The sequence below is a fragment of the Trachypithecus francoisi genome, unplaced genomic scaffold, assembly GCF_009764315.1.
Source record: "Trachypithecus francoisi isolate TF-2019V2 unplaced genomic scaffold, Tfra_2.0 Lachesis_group13, whole genome shotgun sequence".
Taxonomy (NCBI): Eukaryota; Metazoa; Chordata; class Mammalia; order Primates; family Cercopithecidae; genus Trachypithecus; species Trachypithecus francoisi.
In genome coordinates, this window is record NW_022681458.1 from 29,850,269 (window position 1) to 29,872,607 (window position 22,339).

The following is a 22,339-nucleotide window of genomic DNA, read 5'->3' on the forward strand; positions in this document are numbered from 1 at the left end:
GGTGCATAGTAGGTATATATTTTGTGTGTATAGGAGATATTTTGATATAGGCATACAATGTCTAATAATCACATCAGGGTAAATAGGGTTTCCATCATCTCAAGCATTTATCCTTTATGTTACAAGCAATCCAATTATATGTTCTTATTTATTTTAAAATATACAACTAAATTACTATTGACTATAGTCACTCTGTTGTGTTATCAAATACTAGATCTTATTTCCTCTTTATATATTTTTTTTTTGTAGCCATTAACCATTCCCAGTTCCCCTTACTCTCCCCTCAACTATCACTCCCAGCCTCTGGTAACCATCCTTCTACTCTCTATCTCCATAATTTCAATTGTATTAATTTTTAGCTCCCACAGATATGCGAGAACATGCAAAATTTGTCTTTCTGTGCCTGGCTTATTTTACTTCAAATAAAATTTGTGATACAGAATTTGCAAAATAACCTCTACCCTCACACAGATAATCATGTCACTATGCAAATACTTCCACTGTGGTATATAAGAAGTGTATGCTTATTTGGATGAGAGCATTTAGTTGATTTTGTGTGAGGGATACTTGGAAAATTCAGCACTCAGCTGTATTTTCTTTATGTCACTGGAGAAAAAAGCCTACTATTGCACATTTATCTACTGTGTTATTCTATTCAAAGATATTTAACATAAACATGAGCTTATAAAGCTTATAAAGCACACAGCATAGGCATTATTATTCCCATTTTACAGATGAGAACCCTAAGCTTAGAGAATACTTTTTTATGGCAGCAGGGCTGCTGGGTGACAGTCCTTTTCTCTTATCAAGAGCTCTTCTCCAGCAGCTACTTCCCTTCTCAGAAACACGCACTATGTAATTTTGATTTAGAATTTCATTGGCTTACAAGTTTGATTTTCTCTAGCATTTAGCCACGATTGTCCTTAAAATACTTTTTGAATATTTTAAAATGGCCCTTCCTTATGTGTTTGCTCTGTGCACCACAGTGTGGAAATGCAGTTAGGTGGTATGTACCACTTGTAGAGAAAGTATACATTTTGCATCTGCCTACAGTTGCTTTGTCTACAAGGTCTGTCGTCTTATTGTTCTTAGTTAACAATTTATATTTTTCAGGGATACAGCTAAACTCTGGTTCTCTAGGCCTCCAAAACAATAGGAAATACATAGGTGTCTTAGGGGAATGCTGTCATATAGTGACAATAGAATCTTGAAGTTTTATGGCTGAATGTGAAATGTTCATTGCCTTCAGAATCACTCACCATTTGTAAGAATACTTTTTAAAAACTTTGGCATTAGAATTAAGATTTCCAACAATGGCTTCAGAAATAGTAACTGATATTGACAGAAATAGTGTACTAGATGAGATAGATATAATATTCAGATAATTGCATCTGAGTTCAATTCCACCCAAGCCATCTGCAGAATAAGAAGTATACCATATATAATATCAGGGATGCTAAAATTCCACATCCTTTAAAACTTTTCCAACTGGCTTGATGGAGTCACTGAGATTTTCATCAATAGAGCCACTCTTTGGGTTTAAGACATTTTGTAATCTATCCTTTGATTCAATATATCTTTGCTGAACATTCACCATGCCTGTGCCCCTGGCGCTGTGCTAGATACAAACAATTTAATAGTAAATTAGAGTGAATCCTCTTCCAAATAGACTCATAGTCTAAGAAAAAAGACATACTAATGAAATAAACAGAATACAGTTGTTAAATTATTCACATGGGGCACATAATGGGTTCTGTGATAAATACTTTTTGAATCAATAATTAAATATAATCAAGGTACTGATAATTTTTCATAAGATCACAATGTAATCAAGGCAACGAAGCCAGAAAGAGCATTGAGGAAGTAATTAGAGCTTGGGCAGAGGTTGGAGGTGAGAGAGGAAAGGGCTTATCAAGCAAATCTGAGATGTATTTGACTGAAGGCTTATGAGGAAAGAGCAAAGGAAGCTGGAGAAATTGGCAAGGATCATAGTTACCAAAGCCTCCAATGCCACGAATAATGGACTTCATTTAGCCTGAGGGCAACAGTAGGTCTTGCAGTTTTGTTTTGTTTTGTTTCTGAGACAGTCTTACTCTGTCGCCCAGGCTGGAGTGCAGTGGCACGATCTCAGCTCACTGCAACCTCCCCTTCTTGGGTTCAAGCAATTCTCCTGCCTCAGCCTCCCAAGTAGCTGGGATTACAGGCATACACCATCACGCCTGGCTAATTTTTGTATTTTTAGTAGAGATGGGGTTTTACCATCTGGGGGTTTCACCAGGCTGGTCTCAAACTCCTGACCTTGTGATCCGCCCACCTTGGCCTCCCAAAGTGCTGGGATTACAGGTGTGAGCCACCATGCCCAGAGGTCTTGCAATTCTTTAAGGAGGGGGATGAAGTATAAATATGAGATTGGAGTGAAGGGAAAGAATAAGATGAAGAACAGCTAGAAGGCTGTTACAGTACTCTAGTCAAGAAATGGTGCCATAATTAATGGTACCTAATGGCCTGTTTTCCTTAGTGCATCCTAGTTTACTTCTATATCAGAAGCATAATTATTAATAACACTTTATTTTACTCTCGAAGTATCGCAGTTGGAGTGATACATTTTGGGGCACCTTAACCACAACTGAAAGAGTGGCCATGAGGATGAAGAGAATGGTTAGATTCTGGGGGTATTAAGAAGTTTGAAAGGGTAGACCTTGGATGCTTAGATATAAGGGGTGGGATAGAGGAGACATCAAAGACAACACTAAGATATTTGACTTGCACAGTTGGACAAGTTATTGATATTATCCACCAAGCCAAGAAAGACAAGCAAGCCCGAGGGAGAAGATGGCCATTTCAATTTAAGAAATGTGATGTTTGAAGTGCTATGAAACAGATCAATAGAGATTATCAGGGCAGTTGTTAGTTATATGGGTATGACATGGTATTCAGTAGTTCAGTGTTACCTGAAGTAATTCCATCATAATCTACTAAGACCAATTTGAGAAGATTTTACGAGTGAATTCATCAGACTAAATAGATGCCCTCTGACCTAGCTAAAGCCATGTTTCTGGGCAGAAAATAAAAGTGTAGATAATTGAGGATGTTTTTGGAGTGTGAGTCGCTGATCAAGAATTGTACACCTGGAATGGGAGGACAATATAGTCCTATTTTCCACAGAGCTGGGGCAGAAATAAATGGGCCCAGGAATCTGTTAGGCATAAAGAATCACGGGCCTGAAATTGCAAAATCAACTTTAGTGGGGAAACATTGAGATCAGATTTTGCCTGCTTCAGAGTTTCACCCGGGCTGTCCTTGGCTCAGGTAGACAATCTAAGGATCCTCAGCAGATAGATGTTTTTCTAATTAGGCCTGTTAGTAACTAGCTGTATGTTCTTGAAGAAAGTCATTTACCATCTCTATGGGTCATCTACGGTACCAATGGCAGATTTAAATGAGATTCTCTAGTTTTAGTTCCATTTTATTTTTTGCTTCCTTCATTTTTTTTTTTTTAGTAAAGTGTTACAATTTTAGAAATTAAAATAAAAATATTATGGCAATGATTCTGGTTAATCTGGGTTGACTTTGGCAGCAACCATGTAAATGGAAAACTAAGAAGTATTGGTCATTTTTTTTATTTTAGAAAATTCCAAAATGGTTCACAAATAGATGCAGGAATGCTTTGTATATTTTTCCTCTTCCTTTTTATATGCAGCAAAATCAAATTTGTGGGCTTTTCAGTCATGGTGAAAGCTGCTTAGACTACGGTCAACAAGTAGCTCTCGGGGAGGGCTATTTTCTCTTGGGGTGTTGCCTTCAATCTGATATTCTTTTTGGCCTAGATCAGTTGTAAATACCAGCCTGTTTCTGTGAAATGTAACTAGTGTTTGCTCTGGGCTGATGGGACAGTCATGTGCTGTTTGTTCTGTCAGTGGCTGTACCGGAGTATTCACAGTACATTATTCAGATCAGCTCACAGGAACCAGCTGTCCTAATTCCAGGTGGACTGTTAGAAATCTTTTTACTTACGGCAACAGCTGTACCACCTGGTAGCTTAAAGAGCAGTAGTTGGATGAATAAACCATTGTTACAAATTCACTTTTTATCTGGTAAACAGTTTGCATAAACTAGCATAACTGAAGATATTTTCAACCTGGTCCACACTGCAATGATATAAACACTGAAGGGCTTTTTCTGTATTATGTTAAATTGTTTCCTTGTTGCCAACACCTATCATTTAAAACACTGAATAAAATCTACATGCCAAAATAAGGTTTATAACATTTGCAATTCTATTTCCTATATTATTTGTTCTCCATGCTCCAATACACAAACTGTACCCTTCATATTTTTTACATTCTCATACATAGATTGCTCTAAATACTCTTACTGAAATTTTAAATATATAATAAAGCATTCTGAGCTTGGATTATTACTAAAGAGAAGATTGAATATTTCATTCTTGCGTTATTATTTGCCAGTAAATAAAATAACTCTAAATAGAGTAACAAATACTTCTAAGTAGAACTCTTATTATTTTTAGTGAACATCACTCATTTGTTGATAAACAATATCTGTATGTGAAACATAGGAAAAACAAAACAAAAGCTACCCCACAAATGAGCTAACAGCCTGTAAAAGACAACGTGTTTGATTGTATGGGTTAAATAACCTTTGTTATCTTGTTTTAAGCTATTAATTGCCTTAGCATGTATATGAATACATATACATGTGTATGCACATATATATCTAACATATGTATCCACACATACACAGAGCCTAAAATTGAGATTTAAGTCTTCACTGATAGTACAAAAGGAAACATATTATATCTAGGCAAATACATTACATTTCAAATTCTAAAATTATGGCATTCAAATTCCAAGTGTTTATAGTCTTTTTTTTTCTTATTCTTAGTTCAAACCTGCCTTATAGATTACTTATTTTTTAAATTATTTTAATAATCCCTAAACAGTATCTTATTGCATAGACAGATCTGGAGATAAATGCTGTGAAGGTAAAAGTATATCAAGTAACAGGTAGAAATATTGTGAAGGTAAAAGTATATCAACTGACAATAAGCATGTATGTATATGTCGATTTTTAATAACTGGCTTTTATAGGTAGAGTGTTTAAAGAACATATCTCTTTTCTGTGAAGGGCAACCTGTTTTGCAGATAAAGTACTATTTTAATAAATACTACTTTTAATTAATATGTTTATGGCCAGCTTTTATATATAGTATTTCATACTATAAGGATATCCCTTTTGTCTAATAAACTTGTAGCCTATTCAATAACAAGTTAATATCTGTCTTAAAGTGTCACTAAATTTACTTTAAGAGTGTATTAATATGTATTTCAGCTTAGAACAAATGTTTTGGTTAAGGCAAATGCTTTCAGCTATATTTTAAAAATAGGTTTGTTTCTGAAAAACAATGCAACCTTTAAAAGATACTTCTTACTATTTATTAAATGTTAATTTGAGGCTGTAAGGTATAATGGATTATACTTTGGATGGGAACTCAGGGAATCTTGTTTCTAGTACTGTCACTATTTTTGTTACCTTGGAAAATTAACCTCTCAGAGTGTCAGAGTCTCTATCTGTAAAATAAAATTATAAACCTTTTTTTCAAAATTGTATTTTCATGAATCATCATCCAAATGTGGTTAGGCTCATAAAAACATACAATTGGGGCCGGGCGCGGTGGCTCAAGCCTGTAATCCCAGCACTTTGGGAGGCCGAGACGGGCGGATCACGAGGTCAGGAGATCGAAACCATCCTGGCTAACCCGGTGAAACCCCGTCTCTACTAAAAACTACAAAAAACTATCCGGGCGAGGTGGCGGGCACCTATAGTCCCAGCTGCTCAGGAGGCTGAGGCAGGAGAATGGCGTGAACCCAAAAGGCGGAGCTTGCAGTGAGCTGAGATCCGGCCACTGCACTCCAGTTTGGGCGACAGAGCGAGACTCCGTCTCAAAAAAATAAAAAATAAAAATAAAACATACAATTATATATTGCATGTAGCCTAAGTGATACTTTGTACAATAGATAGTCCATTTAAAAAAGAAGAGAAATTGATGAATCAACTTTGAAAAGATTTACCAGAGAAAACTTTATAAGATACTTTGCTTTAATGCTAATCACATTTTACAATATTTAATAACTAATTGTGTGAGCTTAGGGCAGAAAATTCATTTTACATGTAAATCCTTTGATAGTTGGAAGTGATCTTTCCCATTACCTGTCCTATACCCATATTCTTCTTTTTAGAGTTAAATAAAGGACCAAGAAGATAAGGAATTTGTTAAAAGTCATGTGACTTAGTGAAAAATATTCAAGAATGCAATCCTGGAGGTAGAAGGATTTCATGAGACCATTTGTTTTAGGTCTGTGAAGTTTTTGTCTTCAAAAGATGCCTGACCCGGTGCATTGTTGGCATCCTGAAAAATCCTCATCAGATACTCTTTATGATGTTGGGATAAAAACCACACAAGCAGAGACAATTTCATGATTCATTTGAAGAATCGGGCTACTCCAGAATTTACACATAGTTAAGGCTTGATGATCTCATTTCTATTCTTAAAGACACTGCATTAGAACTAGATGTTCTTAAGCATAAGCATACATTAAAAAAAGAAAAGAAAAATAGCCTACCCTCTCTAACTGAAAAGAATTATTGAGAAATCTTTGAGAAACTCCTAGAAGTTCTCCTCTTTAGATTTCTAGCTACATGCATTAGCTAGCAGCTAAGAGATAATTAGGAAAAGGTTCAATTATCACAACATGCTAATGAAAATGAATATAAACATGCCAAAAAAGAGAAAGTTGCTAGAACAAACCAAACAATACAAACATTTAGAACTTGCACCAGGGTAAAGAAATCAATTCTGTGTGATAACTAATCTCAAGAAGGGTGACACAATTCTTGTTGTTATCTTGAATGAAGCTAAGGAATGTTGACATTAGTGGAAAATTATATTTCTTTATGCCCTTTCTTTTTTGACTGTGCTAATAACATTCTTTGATTCCATCACACAATATTGCTCAAAGAAGCAACTTAAAGCAGAAACCTGTAAAGTGAGGGGAATGTTCAGCTTCATTTTATTGACTCATCCAGCCATGAATATTTTAAAAGGAAATATCCTCTTGTTCTACTGATATTTGGAAAGGGTATAGGAATTGCTGCCTGGGGATACAATAGCTTACTTACCCTCAGTGAAGCAGGAAGAAGAATTTATTGACTAAGCCTTGTACTAGGAACAATAAATCCATAATCAAGAGTGCTGTCATGAAAAATCTTTGTGCTCTCCAGTTATTTAAAATTGTCTCTTCTTGCTTCAGGGCTGGCTTTGCTCTTGGTGAGGTAGGTATATATATAAATGTATATATACACAATATGATTTTAGATAAAAAGGACTTGTAGGAAAGAATGGAAAAATACACACCCACACATACATATCCTATTAACTCTTAATACTCAAAGTTTTCTTCTTTCCAGTTTAAGTCCTTGTAACTAATTTAAGTGAAAATAAGTGGGGTGGAGCAATACTGTAATGCATTATCAGCATTTTATACCTAAGGTAATGAGTTTCAAATGCACCTCCTTAAGTCATTAAGTTCTTTTCACTAAAACTAGAAAAAGAAACTGTAAGAATTTGAGAAAATAGTTGAAGCATAACACAAAGGAAGAGAGAGGGCAAAGATGAGTAAGAATAGAAATGCTAAAGTCAAAATCTATGTGTGGTATAATGTAAAGGTCATAGAGTGACAGGCTTTGTGGTCAGATAGCCAACTATGGATGTGTGCACATGGCAGATCCTTTCATTTCTCTGCTCCTCAATTGTTTTGTCTATAAAATGAGAGTTATAGTTTTTAATAATGCTATTTACCTTGCAAGTTTATAAGAATAAATAAAACCTAAAATAATCCAAGGTATAGGGTAGGTACATAATACATATATATATATATATATATATGTGAGTGTGTGTTTATACATATATGTTAGTTTCTCTATTTCTTAATTTCCCTAAGAGTCATCATGTATTCATCTATGAAACAGAACAGACTCAAAATAAAGTAGACTTTGAGGACTGACTTAAGAAAAGCGGGATTATTAAGCATTATAAAAGACACCATTTCCATATGCTTTGTAAATTCTGTCCTGACTCCTGTTCACATTTACAGATACCACTCATAGCTTCCATTTATTAAATTTTTTAATTAAATGAGTACATGAGACATATACGAAAGATGAAAGGTTCCAAGATTAATGAGTAAATCAAGAATGAGAGCTGGCCAGGCGCGGTGGCTCACGTCTGTAATCCCAGCACTTTGGGAGGCCGAGGCAGGTGGATCATGAGGTCAGGAGTTCAAGACCAGTCTGACCAAGATAGTGAAACCCTATCTCTAAAAATTAGCAAAGCATGGTGGCGGGAGCCTGCAATCCCAGCTACTTGGAAGGCTAAGGCAGAGAATTGCTTGAACCTAAGAGGCAGAGATTGCAGTGAGCCGAGATCGCGCCACTGCACTCCAGCCTGGGTGACAGAGCGAGACTCCGTTCTCGAAAAACAAACAAACAGCAACAAAAAAGAATAAGAGCCCAAGTCAATATTTCTTCAACTGGACCACAGAGTCATTATTGGGGGGTGTGTGTGTGTCTGTGTGTGTGTGTGCGCGCGCAGAGTAAGAGAGATTCTTCAAAAAAGTAGAGTCCCACAGAATCAAACCAAATAGAAAAATGAGTAAATATATGTATACATAAATAGACAAAAGATATTATGTGTAATATATGTAAAATTCAGCCAGCAGCTGAAATCTCAATAGGCTTCTCCCAGTCATTTTTGGGTTTGGCACATATGGACACATTTTGTTTGTTTCCTTCTGATTGCCCTGTGAAAAATGAAGGTTCTAAATCTACATGTCTCAAAACACTGGTATGTCGAACTCAGTTGTGAGAAACGTGCAGAGTTACAACTGTGCATCAGGAATTAGAATTTATAATACAATAATTATAATAATAATGCAATAAACATTTTCTATATGCTGCTATGTGACCTGTGAAAGTGTGGAAATGCCCATCAGAGTGTTAAGCAGATATGTCAGGGAGGATAAAATGTTGAGAACCTTTAATAGTTACTATGTGGAAGTGTCTAGATAATAAATTAGTGCTGATGGATTAGCAACGTCTTACAGAGACATTTTACTTTAGTCAAAAGAATTTGGAGTATTTCTTGAACCTAGAAATTGTAATCTTATAATTACTGTTGAAAGTAATAGTTATTTAAAGATTAGAAAATGACTCTAATTGATCACATGTTTAATTTAGATAGAAGCTAGGCATTAGGCCTGTATTTTTGTTTCCTCTGAAAGTAGATTTGTATAATAACTTTTTAAAATATCACGAGATACAGTCCATCTATTTAATAATTAAAATTTCTCAGGAACAATATAAACAATACAAATATAAGAAATACTGTGCATAAAATGAGACAAACGTTCTAATATTTGTCATTCAACAAAAAAGTAAATGTTAGAACATGATGTTTTTAAAAGTGCATTTAATACTGTATTTGATTTATTTGCTGATACTTGCATTCTCTGTAATCTCTGGCATTTAAATCCAAGTTAATCATACAATGTTCCAGTGATATGGCCACAGAATTAAACTCATTCCATCCATCACCCTTACAAACCCCCCCACCAGGAACAAACTCAGTGTCACCTGCCAGTTCATAACCCACCTCTTTCTATCTCTGCCCTGCTGACAGTAAATCGCCTCACCAGCTAATTGAACAGATGCATCCAGTGCTGCTTCCTAAAGATCTGCAAAGCTGGACTTTGATGGACAGCAGAAAGTAGCACAATGGAAAAACAAAAGCTTTTAACTGAGAGCGTTGCTTTGTTCTGCTTAGAACTTTAAGGTCACTCCAGCTCATTTTGACTGCTGTGAGGATCTTAATTTTTACTCAACCAATTTACTTGCAGCTGTCATTCTTTCCAATATTAAAAGTTCAGCTCTTCAAGTGTGGGGAATTGAGGGAGAGAGAAATGAGAAGAGCTTGTTTCAAACTAAAAGCAGCAAAAACAAGTAAAATCTGGCTTGGCTCTGAAGTACAAAAAGTTATTTTCAAAGCTTATAAATTATGACATCGTGATTAACATGTAATTTAAATATATTTAAACAACAATTATATCACATTTCCAGCCCAGCTAATTGGCCTCACAGATGTTCCCTTGGAGCTGCATTGCCCTTCCACGGGGAAATGAATGAGGTGCTTTTTATCATGGAAAACAGATAAAAAAGCAAACGGAAAAAATGGAAACAGAAACATAAAAAGCAGCCAGTAACCCTAAAAACAATGAATGCTAAAGGGGTTTTGCTTAGCATTTTTTTCCATTTTAATGCTGAAAACAGGAAAATTCATGAAGATGCTCCTATTACTGTGATGCTATTTGGCAGTTTGTCCAGATATGGAGTTGGCAGGTTGCTGACTGAAAGACTTGTCAAAGCAGGGACAGTGGATGCATTCTAATAGGACATGGCCTCGCTTTCTGTCTTGGAACAGACTAACCGCAAGAGTCCCAGTTATTTTAATCCATTGCCTTTACAATGGAAGCCATTCTAGCCCAGATAATGAATATAGATAATAAACTGTTCCCCGATAAAGAATGACTTGTAAGTTGTTCCTTTGATTGTTTATGTCTCAGGTTTTGTAAAATGCAAAATGTGCAATCAATACTCATTTCTCAGCTGTAATTCTAGTCCAACATTACCCAGTACAGCAACTTTTGCAAGGTAAGAGGTCAAAGAAGCACTAGTAATTATGAATATTTCGGAATACCTTGCATTCTAATATAGAATCATAGAATTGAAATAAATTGCCTTGTTACATTCTTGCCTTTTCTTCCAACAATCTCAGATTATAATTGATAGTGTAAATTCTAAAAGGACAGTGGTCATGTCTTAGTGTATCGTGGTACCGCTGGCATCTACTGCAGTGCCTGTACTCTTACTGTAGAGATTTAGTAATATTTGTTAAGTACTTGCCAAATAGTGTTTAATGAAGAGGGTAAGGCCAGTGTTTGTAGTTTGGTGAAGTTCCACCAGGCAGTTCCATATTTCCTCTACTGTCACTCTATATTACAAATCACTGGACTATAAACATTCTTTCCTCAAATTTTAAGAACAAATGGACTGGATTTCAGGTATTTCTAAAATATAGTAAAACATGCCTATATTTAAGATGATTAGAGAACGGGTGAGCATTTTAAAATGCCTCTTTGATGAGTAGCTTTGGCATCCTGATTGCTTTATTTTAGAAATTCAATTTAGTGGATATGAATATTTAAATGTGATATGTTCTTTACATTTTTATAATAGTGCAGAGTTTACAAAGTTCATTTATATGCATTATCTTACTTCATATTTATTAATAATAGAGAGGCCAAGAATGAAAACGGGGTCTGAGATGTTTCATGATTCAACAAATTCACACCACTTATCATTGGAACTAAAGCCCAGGTCATTAAATGATCTGTCTGTTGCCACTGCACTCCAGCCTGGGCAACAGGGCGAGACTCATTTCAAAAAAACAAACACACACACAAACAAACAAAAAAGATGTAAGGTATCTTAGAGGTTGATTTTAGTCATCTCTGCTTACTTAAAGCTGGATTGTAGAGAATATAAGCTTCATAAAATCAAGTGGTTTGGGTCTGTGTTTTGCATTATCCCTTGGCCTAGAAAAGTGCCTGGCATATAGACAGTAGGTTCTCAAAAAATGTGTTTAATGTATTTTTTTATTAAGGAACAGAATTAGTATCATACAACTCCTTTTCCTTACCCTAAAGAACACTGTCCTTCATATTTTATTATATTTTTATACCCTCTTTCAGTTAGCCCATAGGATGGAGTGTTAAGCTATGAAAATATACATGTATTTTTGTTGTTGTTTCTTTAACTGAAATCTGATTTTGACTCATTATAAATACATAAGGGGAATCTAAAGCATGTTTCCAGGAAATGAATTGATTTTCCAAATTTTCTGCTGTTTCTTAACTTAAAAAAAAAAAAGTAAGACTGAAGATAAAATAGCATATACCTTTTAATAAGGAGAGGCAAAGGAGTTTACCCTTTGCTGAAGTGGTGAAAAATAAATGTAGCTTGATAGCAAAAATTACTGCAGGCAAATCGAAATCTCCTGCTATCTCCTTCCAGAAATATTTATTCTAAGAGAAAAAATGACAGCAGAGTATATGGCCATTTCAATCTTTTGACATGTAAAGAAGGAAACCATTTCCCATTTACATCTATAGTTTATTTACTACTTTTTCCTTTCCTATAGGGTTAATCAGAAGCAAGTTTATTATTTACTTTCTAATCCATTGAAAAATTTTGCTTTTTCTGTATAATTTGCCTTTTCAGGGATTGAATTAAAATATTTATTTTCCTCAAAACATATAAATAAGCTTGCTTATGGTCAGAATACAGACAATTTTACTGCTTAGGAAGCTTCACTGTTGTGCACTTTTCCCCCTTTGGTTCATACAACTCATGTGGCTTTTCTTTTTCGTTTCTTTTTTTAATTTTTTCATTCATATTGCCTCTTATTATATCCATCATTCCATTTTTCTTTCCTATTAGAGTGAAATTGGACACAGCCCTCCTCCTGCCTACACCCCCATGTCAGGAGTAAGTATTTCACAATCAACCTTCATCTTTTAGGATTTTTGGTCTTTGCTTACCATGTTTCCTCTCTCTTGTCTCTGCACAATTTCCTCATTTTGCCTTTGCCAACAGTGAGTTAAGAATTTGCTGTACATTGTGTAGCTGCCTTTGTAGATGTGTTTTTATCTCAGTTGATAATCCAAAATTGAGATCTCATGCATCAACAGTAGCTTTCAATTTTTATCTGAAGGATTTACCTGTGCATATAAATTATGCTTCTGGATGTGGAGGTGATCTTTACTTCCCTGTGTATAGATCATGTACTAAAAAGTCAGAATTATAGTGATAATCCTCTAGTTAGGTACTAGAGCCTCAAATTCATAATAACCAGAGAATTTTAGAAGGCAATAAAGACAAAGGATTATTCAAAATATATCCATGTACTTCTATTCTTAATGACAACTGTCTATAATTAATGACACTCCCATTTATCATAAAAATTCACTTTGAAGTTTATATTAAATATAGGCACTTGTGGGAAAAGGGCATCAAATACTTTTTATTAGACTACGTTTCAGTTGGTTAATAAAACTAAAATGTGTACTTCAAAATTATTTTCTGATGACTTATCTTTTAAGAAAAGTGGAAATTTTAGGTGTTTCTAGTTTGTAACTCAAATTCATTAGCCACTAGGGAAAAACAAATAAATACTATGACTATTCTTTAAAAGACTGGCTTTGACATCCTTGTGGCTATTAACATTCATTTTTAAACTATTTCTAACAACACCTTCTCTCTTAATATGTTTCTCTTATTAACAGAATCAGTTTGTATACCGAGATGGAGGTTTTGCTGCAGAACAAGGAGTGTCTGTGCCCTACAGAGCCCCAACTAGCACAATTCCAGAAGCTCCTGTTGCACAGGGTGCTACAGCTGAGATTTTTGATGACTCCTGCTGTAATGGCACCCTACGCAAGCCAGTGGCACCGCATGTCCAAGAGGACAGTAGCACCCAGAGGTACAGCGCTGACCCCACCGTGTTTGCCCCAGAACGGAGCCCACGAGGAGAGCTGGATGAGGAAGGTTACATGACTCCTATGCGAGACAAACCCAAACAAGGTACGAACTGATTATTCAAAAATGATTGCCATTCAAAGTTCACTTCCATCAAGATAAACAAAGTACAGAATGGAAATTGCCAGATAGCTGTACAGCACAACATTTGTGACCTAGTAAAGGCCTAGGCTACTGCTACTTGCAGTATGGTCCCAGAATCAGCAGCATCCACATTATTTATTATTATTTATATAAATCAGAATCTCAGGCAGGCCCCATCTGAATAGGAATCTGGATTTTAACAAGATCCCCAGGCTATCTGCATACAGCAATGAGTCTTGAGAAGCACTATTCTAAACATATTTTGTTGAAATATTTGAATGAGGTAGCATACCACAAAGTGTCAGGACCATAACTTTATTGGACTTAATTGTGGAGATCATAAAGACTGGTATTGTTGGCAAATGTGCCTGATGCTTTTGATGGCACTAATAAATGATTTGTTTGACTCATTTAAATGATGTCATTTAAACAACCTAGTTTATTATAGGAAAATATATTTTTATATGACATTTTTCAAAAATTAAAGTTTTGACCCTGTATATACTTACAAGCATACCATCAAGATTTGAAAATAATAGTTTGTGGTTTTACAAAGCACAACAATAATTTTGTAAAGTTAGTAGTAGAAATGTTAAGCACCCAAATCAAATAATGCTTCAATTTTGCAACAAAACAGCCTTTCTTCTTCTATGCTAACAGTATCACAACAGAGAAGATAGATGATTGTTATTAAAAAATGATGATCATGTCTCTCGCAGTCTTTAGTGTCAATAGTAAACTACATTTTAAAACTCTGAGAAGGGCTTGTTATAAGGTTATGTTCTCTCCTTCAAAGTAAAATTTAAAGATCTCTAATTGTAAATAACCCTTTAAAATATATCTGTCTAGATAAAACGTTTACATATATAAAACTTTTATACATATAAAAATGTAATGAAGAGTTTGGATGTTCATAGTAGCCTAGTGATGACACAAATGTAGGTGTTATGAAGATTTGGTGGATTAACCCCAAAGAAGAATCTTTTCTGGGGAGTTTTCACTTCAACCGTAAAGTTATTGGACAGCTATACAAGTTTGCATCAGGATAATATATAAGTAGATCACATTGAGGAAAGGTAATGTAAGGCTAAGAGAAAAGCAAGTCACCTTATATAGTCACACTGTATTCTCAGATTTTATCTCTGAACACTAAGCTCCATTTCTATAAAAGATTGCTGTAGTCTCACCTCGTACTCAGAGAGTACAGAATTTTAGTATAGACATTCCTATTCTTTCAATTAAGAAGTTTTAGAAATCTGGTAAGAAAGATCAAATTCTACATTCCTTGTAAGTGTTTTCATACACTGGTCAAATTAAAACTTGTGGCTAAGCATAAAGTTCACCCAACTCCTGCAGGGGCAATAATAACAAACAGTGCAGTAGAATAAGAAGATTACTCAAGAGGAGTAAGAAGACCTGAATTCCATCCCAACACTAATTGTATCCTGCATACATCACTTAATCTCATTTTTCTGTCTACAAAGCTGGAAAAATAAGTCTTGTACTTCTTTTTCACAGAATTGTGAGGATGAAATGATAGTGTCTTATCAAGGCCTATATATGATAGTGGGATATTCATTTCTGCCCTTTCACTTGAATAAATGATGCTAAATACTTACCTATTCTGTATACATACATTTGGAGAAAAATAATCCTGGCTTAATAGAGTTTTTCTCTCTACTTGTTGGGCTCAGGATAAGAGAAAGTTTGTTTCAGAATGGCCTCTCAACAAGGAACTGTGTCCTCTCAATGCCTTGAATTCAAAATAGGAATAGCTTAGGGCTTTGTGTATATAGTAAAAGAGAGGACTATTAGAGGACCTACAATATATATGTGTATATGTCTATGTGCAGTTTATATTATAGACATAGATGTAGAATTAAGATTCAGGAGAATGGTGATAATTATTAGCACCGTTTAGGCCAATACCTATACTAGATGGATTAGATTGATCCATACAAAATAGGCACTAATTGACTGGTTTCAATATGCAAAATGGCTATTTCATATGATTCAAGCTGATAGTTTGCTATTTTGTGATTATGATTGGTCAATGGAAATATTATAATTATACTTTATTATTAAGTAGAAGTATATGTAATGTCAAGCAAGTCAGCCAGAGGCATGTTAGCTATCTGTTAGATTTGCTTTTTTAGTTGATTTTTTTTTCCTTTGATGCTTTCTTTTCCATGTGTAAAACTTTTGTCAGGAGCATCTCCAATCAAATCCTTTTTACCAGTATAGGCAATCATAGCAAACCACAGAGACTAATAAAACATGATTTCTTCACTCCATCTATTCATCTTGGCATGGAACTCAGCTATAGACTCTTTGGTTTTTCAATATCCTTTATAGAAATTAAGCTGTCTGTATATTTAAAGGCTATTTAATCCTAATAGGTAGTCTTATTTCCTAATATAAATAACTTTTAGAAAACAAAAACATTGAAACAATCAGCCCCATATGCAGAAGAGACAAATGCAATTAGAAAGAAATAAAAATTTAGGAGACAGAAATTCTGATTCTGGCCTCCTTGGCTTCTTGTTTTGTTGTAAACGTGTTTGGCTCCCTTACTCTTTTTTTCATAAGACCATGGTAATCCACAAATAGTTGTGAGAAATCATGAAAACAAATCTGTTTTTTTGTTCTAGACAAAGAAGCTAACCATTATGTATAACTTTGCTCTGATTAATATTTTCCAGAAAGTATAGGTTAGCTGATTTTTTTTTTTTTTTTTTTTTTTTTTTTTTTTTTTTTTTTTTTTTTACTCCTTTAGAATACCTGAATCCAGTGGAGGAGAACCCTTTTGTTTCTCGGAGAAAAAATGGAGACCTTCAAGCATTGGATAATCCCGAATATCACAGTGCATCCAATGGCCCACCCAAGGCCGAGGATGAGTATGTGAATGAGCCGCTGTACCTCAACACCTTTGCCAACGCCTTGGGAAAAGCTGAGTACCTGAAGAACAATGTACTGTCTGTGCCAGAGAAGGCCAAGAAAGCGTTTGACAACCCTGACTACTGGAACCACAGCCTGCCACCTCGGAGCACCCTTCAGCACCCAGACTACCTGCAGGAGTACAGCACAAAATATTTTTATAAACAGAATGGGCGGATCCGGCCTATTGTGGCAGAGAATCCGGAATACCTCTCTGAGTTCTCCCTGAAGCCAGGCACTGTGCTGCCGCCTCCACCTTACAGACACCGGAATACTGTGGTGTAAGCTCAGTTGTGGTTTTTAGGTGGAGAGACACACTCGCTCCAATTTTCCTACCCCCTGTCTTTCTCTGGTGGTCTTCCTTCTACCCCAAGGCCAGTAGTTTTGATACTTCCCAGTGGAAGATAGAGATGCAATGATAGTTATGTGCTTATCTAACTTGAACATTAGAGGGAAAGACTGAAAGAGAAAGAGAGGAGGAACCACAATGTTTCTTCATTTCTCTGCATGGGTTGGTTGGGAGAATGAAACAGCTAGAGAAGGACCAGAAAATGTAAGGCAATACCGCCTGCTATCAAACTAGCTGTCACTTTTTTTCTTTATCTTTTTCTTTCTTTCTTCCTTTTTTTTTTTTTTTTTTTTTTTTTTTAAGCAGATGGTTGAAACACCCATGCTATCTGTTCCTATCTGCGGGAACTGATGTGTGCATATTTAGCATCCCTGGAAATCATAATAAAGTTTCCATTAGAATAAAAGAATAACATTTTCTATAACATATGATAGTGTCTGAAATTGAGAATCCAGTTTCTTTCCCCAATAGTTTCTGTCCTGGAAAGTAAGAATGGCCAACTCAACTTTCATAATTTAAAAATCTCCATCAAAGTTATAACTAGTAATTATGTTTTGAAGCCTTTTTGGTTGTTTTCATTTTGTTTTGCTCTGACCAATTCCTTTATATTTGCTCCCCAATTTTTGGCTTTAATTTCTACTTGCAAAGATGTTTATATCAAAGCTTCTTCACAGAATTTAAGAAATATTTTAATATAGTGAAATGGCCACTACTTTAAGTATACGATCTTTAAAATAAGAAAGGGAGGCTAATATTTTTATTTTAGCTCTCATTTTTCATGCTATCAAATTATCTTCACCCTCATCCTTTACATTTTTCAACACTTTTTTTCTCCATAAATGACACTACTTGATATGCCATTGGTTGTCTGAAGAGTAGAAGGGAAACTTAAGAGAGAGTTCTGTGTGATGCAAGAAAACTACTGATACTTTCAGGGTTGGTCCGATGAGGGAATCTATTGAACTGGAAGAAACACACTGGATTGGGTATGTCTACCTGGCAGATACTCAGAAATGTAGTTTGCACTTAAGCTGTAATTTTATTTGTTCTTTTTCTGAACTTCATTTTGGATTTTGAATCAAGCAATATGGAAGCAACCAGCAAATTAACTAATTTAAGTACATTTTTTTAAAAAGAGCTAAGATAAAGACTGTGGAAACGCCAAACCAAGCAAATTAGGAACCTTGCAATGGTATCCAGGGACTATGATGAGAGGCCAGCACATTATCTTCATATATCACCTTTGCTACGCAAGGAAATTTGTTCAGTTCGTATACTTCATAAGAAGGAATGCGAGTAAGGATTGGCTTGAATTCCATGGAATTTCTAGTATGAGACTCTATTTATACGAAGTAGAAGGTAACTCTTTGCACATAAATTGGTATAATAAAAAAAAAAACACAAATATTCAAAGCTTATGGATAGGTCCTTGGGTCAAAAGTTGTAAATAAATGTGAAAAATCTTCTCATGCAATTATTTTATTATCCAACACACTAATCTTTTGATACTTTATATAATTCCTTTTCTTCATATACTGCATCCAGTACTAGAACCATCATTATTATGTATCATTTTGAAAGAATACCTGATGAGATGAAGGATGGGAACAAATGACAGAGATGAGTCTCCAAGTAAAGGGGGCCTCACATCAATAATTAGGAAACTTAGATATAAGTCCCCCTTTTCTGAAAATTCTACCCCAAGTCATTTAGATTTTTTAAAAAATACTTCTTTCTAATGTTAAAATATTGGGACCAAATTAGAGTCAATAGTATAAGATTACTTAATTAGAGTAAAAATATCTATTAAGGCAGAGAAAGTTTAGAGAAAAAAAAAAATCCAAAGAAATTTGTTTCTTCCTATTCTGAACAAGTAAATCCATCCATCTATCCAAATCTCCTTTATCTAACTGTGTCTACTAAAAGCACCGTATTTTGTGGAGAACACTCAGATAAATGGAATATCATCCCCAACTTCAAAATTCTATCATCTAGGAGATTTAATTAAAATGACATTTTAATTTTTCTATGAGTTCAAAGAATCAGATTGCATAGTCTCTTTTGTGAAGAGCTGTCATCTAATCAGTTGTACAGTAACATATCTCCTTTGAACTCATTTGGAATATAAGTTAAACATCCTTCAAATTGTTGATGTTGACAAATAGGATAATTTCAGTAATATTCTTCAAACATAAACTGGTCTAGAAGAATATTGCATCACTGGCTAATTAACCTATCTAGATTCTAACTTCACCATTAAACCAAAAGTAGATGATGGTGGTCCTTGGCCAAGAATGATGAAGACACTGGAGTTGGTTTTCTTCTAAGCTATAAGAAGTGAGGCAAGCTGAAAAAGTACGGTAGAGCAGGGGAAGGATTTGTGAGATTCCTTCTAGTGAAGTTCACCCTCAAACTTTTCAGGGTTAAAGACACAGAGTGATTCAGGGGCCATAATCGAACAACTCAGAGCTCTCCTATCCATTCAGAGAAGTCTCTAGGAAAAGGAATCTCATATCAGTACTTATGAAAAATGGAATATAAGCCTCCCTTTCTAAATAAATCTGCACCAACTCATCACAGCCCTCTTTTTGGATACTATACCTTGATTTTTTTTTTTTTTCTGATTTACAATATGCATATGGTTTCTACTGGGATATAGAAAGCAGAATCACTCATTTTGGAGAAGGAAAAAATAAATAAAAGACTTTTACATGTCGGGTAATACCTAGAGACGGAGGTAGGCACGATCCAAAATGACCCAAATGCTTTATAATAGCACCACTTTATAATTCTTTTGAATGATTTCTGTAGTATATAATTGACTTCAGTTGTTTGAGTGTTTTTTATTTTTGTCCCCCCCTGGGAAAACATATTTCAGCACGTATAAGAGGGAGAAAAAAAGTTTCATTCGTTCCAGACAATAACTTATTTAGCCCAGTAGGGTAGAATTTTAAAATGTCAGTTAAAGTCTTCAAGGTGCTTTGGGGGATATCAGATTCCAGAGGCCAATTGTAGCAATTGAAATTTGCAGAATCAATATGTAAATTTGAAACAAATTGTATTAAAATTACACTGACTATATTTTTTAAATCACCTGACTTTGTAGATTATACCTATTTTGGGCAATCCTATTTTCAGGAATCGAAAACCTTTGCAGTTAAATGATTGCCTAAAGAAAGTGGTGCTTAAACAGGTGAGGAAAGATGGCCTCTGATCTAGGGTAGATCCAGAACCACAAAGCATTTGCATCACAAAAGTTGTTAGACTACCAAGCAACTCTTGGTTTTCTGCACAATATTAGCAGCACAGCTTAGGATGAGAATCCTTTCTCCAGTAACATTCTTAAACTAGCATGAAAAACAATGCAAAACTCAAATTTCTATTAAAACACACAAACTAAAATCAAGTGATTCTTTTTTGTAGATTAGGGAGAAGGACTGAATATCTAATTTAAGAGAAGAAATAGCAAATAGAAATTCTTCTAAATGCTATAGTGTGTGAGCTAATACCTTCTAAAGGAAAGACATGGCATGAAGATTGTGCATATTTACAATGCTAAGGAAAAACCAAGAAAAGAACTGTGAGGCTCTGCTGCTAGATGAAGTTGGAAGGACTATTAATGTGCTTCTTGAAGTATCAAAAATGAAAAGAAAATTAAAATTGTTTAAGCCTGACAGGGAAGGATGTAAATACAAGTTTTTCTAGAGCTATCTAACCTTTATTTCAAAACTGGAATTATTCATCCCTCTGTAATTGTTGATAATTTAACTAGTATATGTAGTTCATAAGGTAATAGAAAAGGTGATCATGAAAGCATGTATATAACTGGACAGAACCACGATAATGCTATAAGATGTAGATTTAGTTAGGTTATCAGATGTTAAATGATTTTAATATTATTAAATAAATCAAACTAGAAAACTAACCACAAGTATAATATAGCAAAGTTAAATGCAGGATATTAAGATGTAGGATGGATTTTGCGTAGTAAAAAAATAAGTTTGCCATTTAAAATTGTCATTTGTTGGGTTTAGCTGAAAGTAGGCATATATGGTTCCACTTGTGAAAACTTGCTTTAAAGCATTACAATGAACAATTTTTTCTCATTCTCTTATTCCTTTATCACTTTTTAAACGTAAAGAAAATTTTATTTACTTTTTTAAATAAACACCACCTTGCAGAATTTAACAGGCAAACATGTTACATATGACTAAGTAGGGGTCTTCAAGATGAAATAAAGAAAATGTAAATGTTCTATTACCTTATGCAGAGACAAAAAAAATGAGTGGTGTCATTTAGCAAACAAACAAAATACAGTTAATTTGTGATATGTCCTTTCTTTGCTCCCTATGCCCTCTTGCCTCCACAAATGACAACACAAAATCACAATTTTTCTGATAAATAAATGCTAAACCAAGTGTTCCAAAGTACTGCATTGCCATTCTTTTGGATTTTAGTTATTAGAATGATGATTGTTATAGGGCAAATGAGAAATCCAGTTGCATCAGCTTCTAGTTGGTAAAAAAACCAGATAAATTAACTTCTACTGTATATACTGTGGGCAGAGACCCTGCTGTGCCTCTGTTTGTGTACGTGGACTTTGATGTGTATCAGTTTGAAGGACAGCCTTGCCCCATGTAAACATATAAATGCAGATTGGTATCCCCTGGTTGCTATTTGCTTAAGAACAAATATTATACAGATGTAGATCAGGTATAATTTTAAAAGATTATTATCAGTGGAGACCTCATGATTACTGATATTACAATGGGGCCAGTTTTTATACTTCTGGGTAGAATTAATACAATTTGTCTGATCCCAGAGATCTGAGTTCTCTCTGCAGCTGGAAACAAGAAGCTGTTGTGGGCATTGTGTCGGGCCAGGGGCCCCTGTGTTTGTATGGGCAAATATCTTTTAGCAGTGTGAGCTGCTGTTTTCTTTTCATTAAAAGTCTCTCTAAAATAATAGAAATTTCAGATACTCGGTTCAAGTCTCACTGATTTTGTAGAGGTCCAAAAATGTAGGATCTGTCACTTTTGCAGGCCCCTGCCTCATCTAATTCCTGGCCAGGTGATATTTTGGGCAGAAGTAAATGCTTCTATAGTCATGAGCTAAAATGACTCTAAGTCCCAATTTCATGGGGGTGTTCACATACTTCCTCTAGAAAATACCCTTTGACAGTCAGCTTTGCAAGTAAGTGATTAATTACCTTGTTAGAAATCACAGAAAAATTTATTTCTC

General features: G+C 34.9%; 1 protein-coding gene across 1 annotated transcript in view; it reads left to right on the plus strand.

Moving 5' to 3' along the window:
- The window catches only part of LOC117094573 (receptor tyrosine-protein kinase erbB-4-like), a 51,370-nt gene extending 30,084 nt beyond the window's left edge, over positions 1-21,286 (plus strand). Inside the window, exons 6-7 of the mRNA XM_033230405.1 lie at positions 13,476-13,773; positions 16,589-21,286. Of these exons, the coding sequence (XP_033086296.1) occupies positions 13,476-13,773; positions 16,589-17,034 (744 nt within the window). The 3' untranslated portion in view covers positions 17,035-21,286. The remainder of the gene's footprint in view (positions 1-13,475; positions 13,774-16,588) is intronic.
- Positions 21,287-22,339: the final 1,053 nt, after the last annotated feature.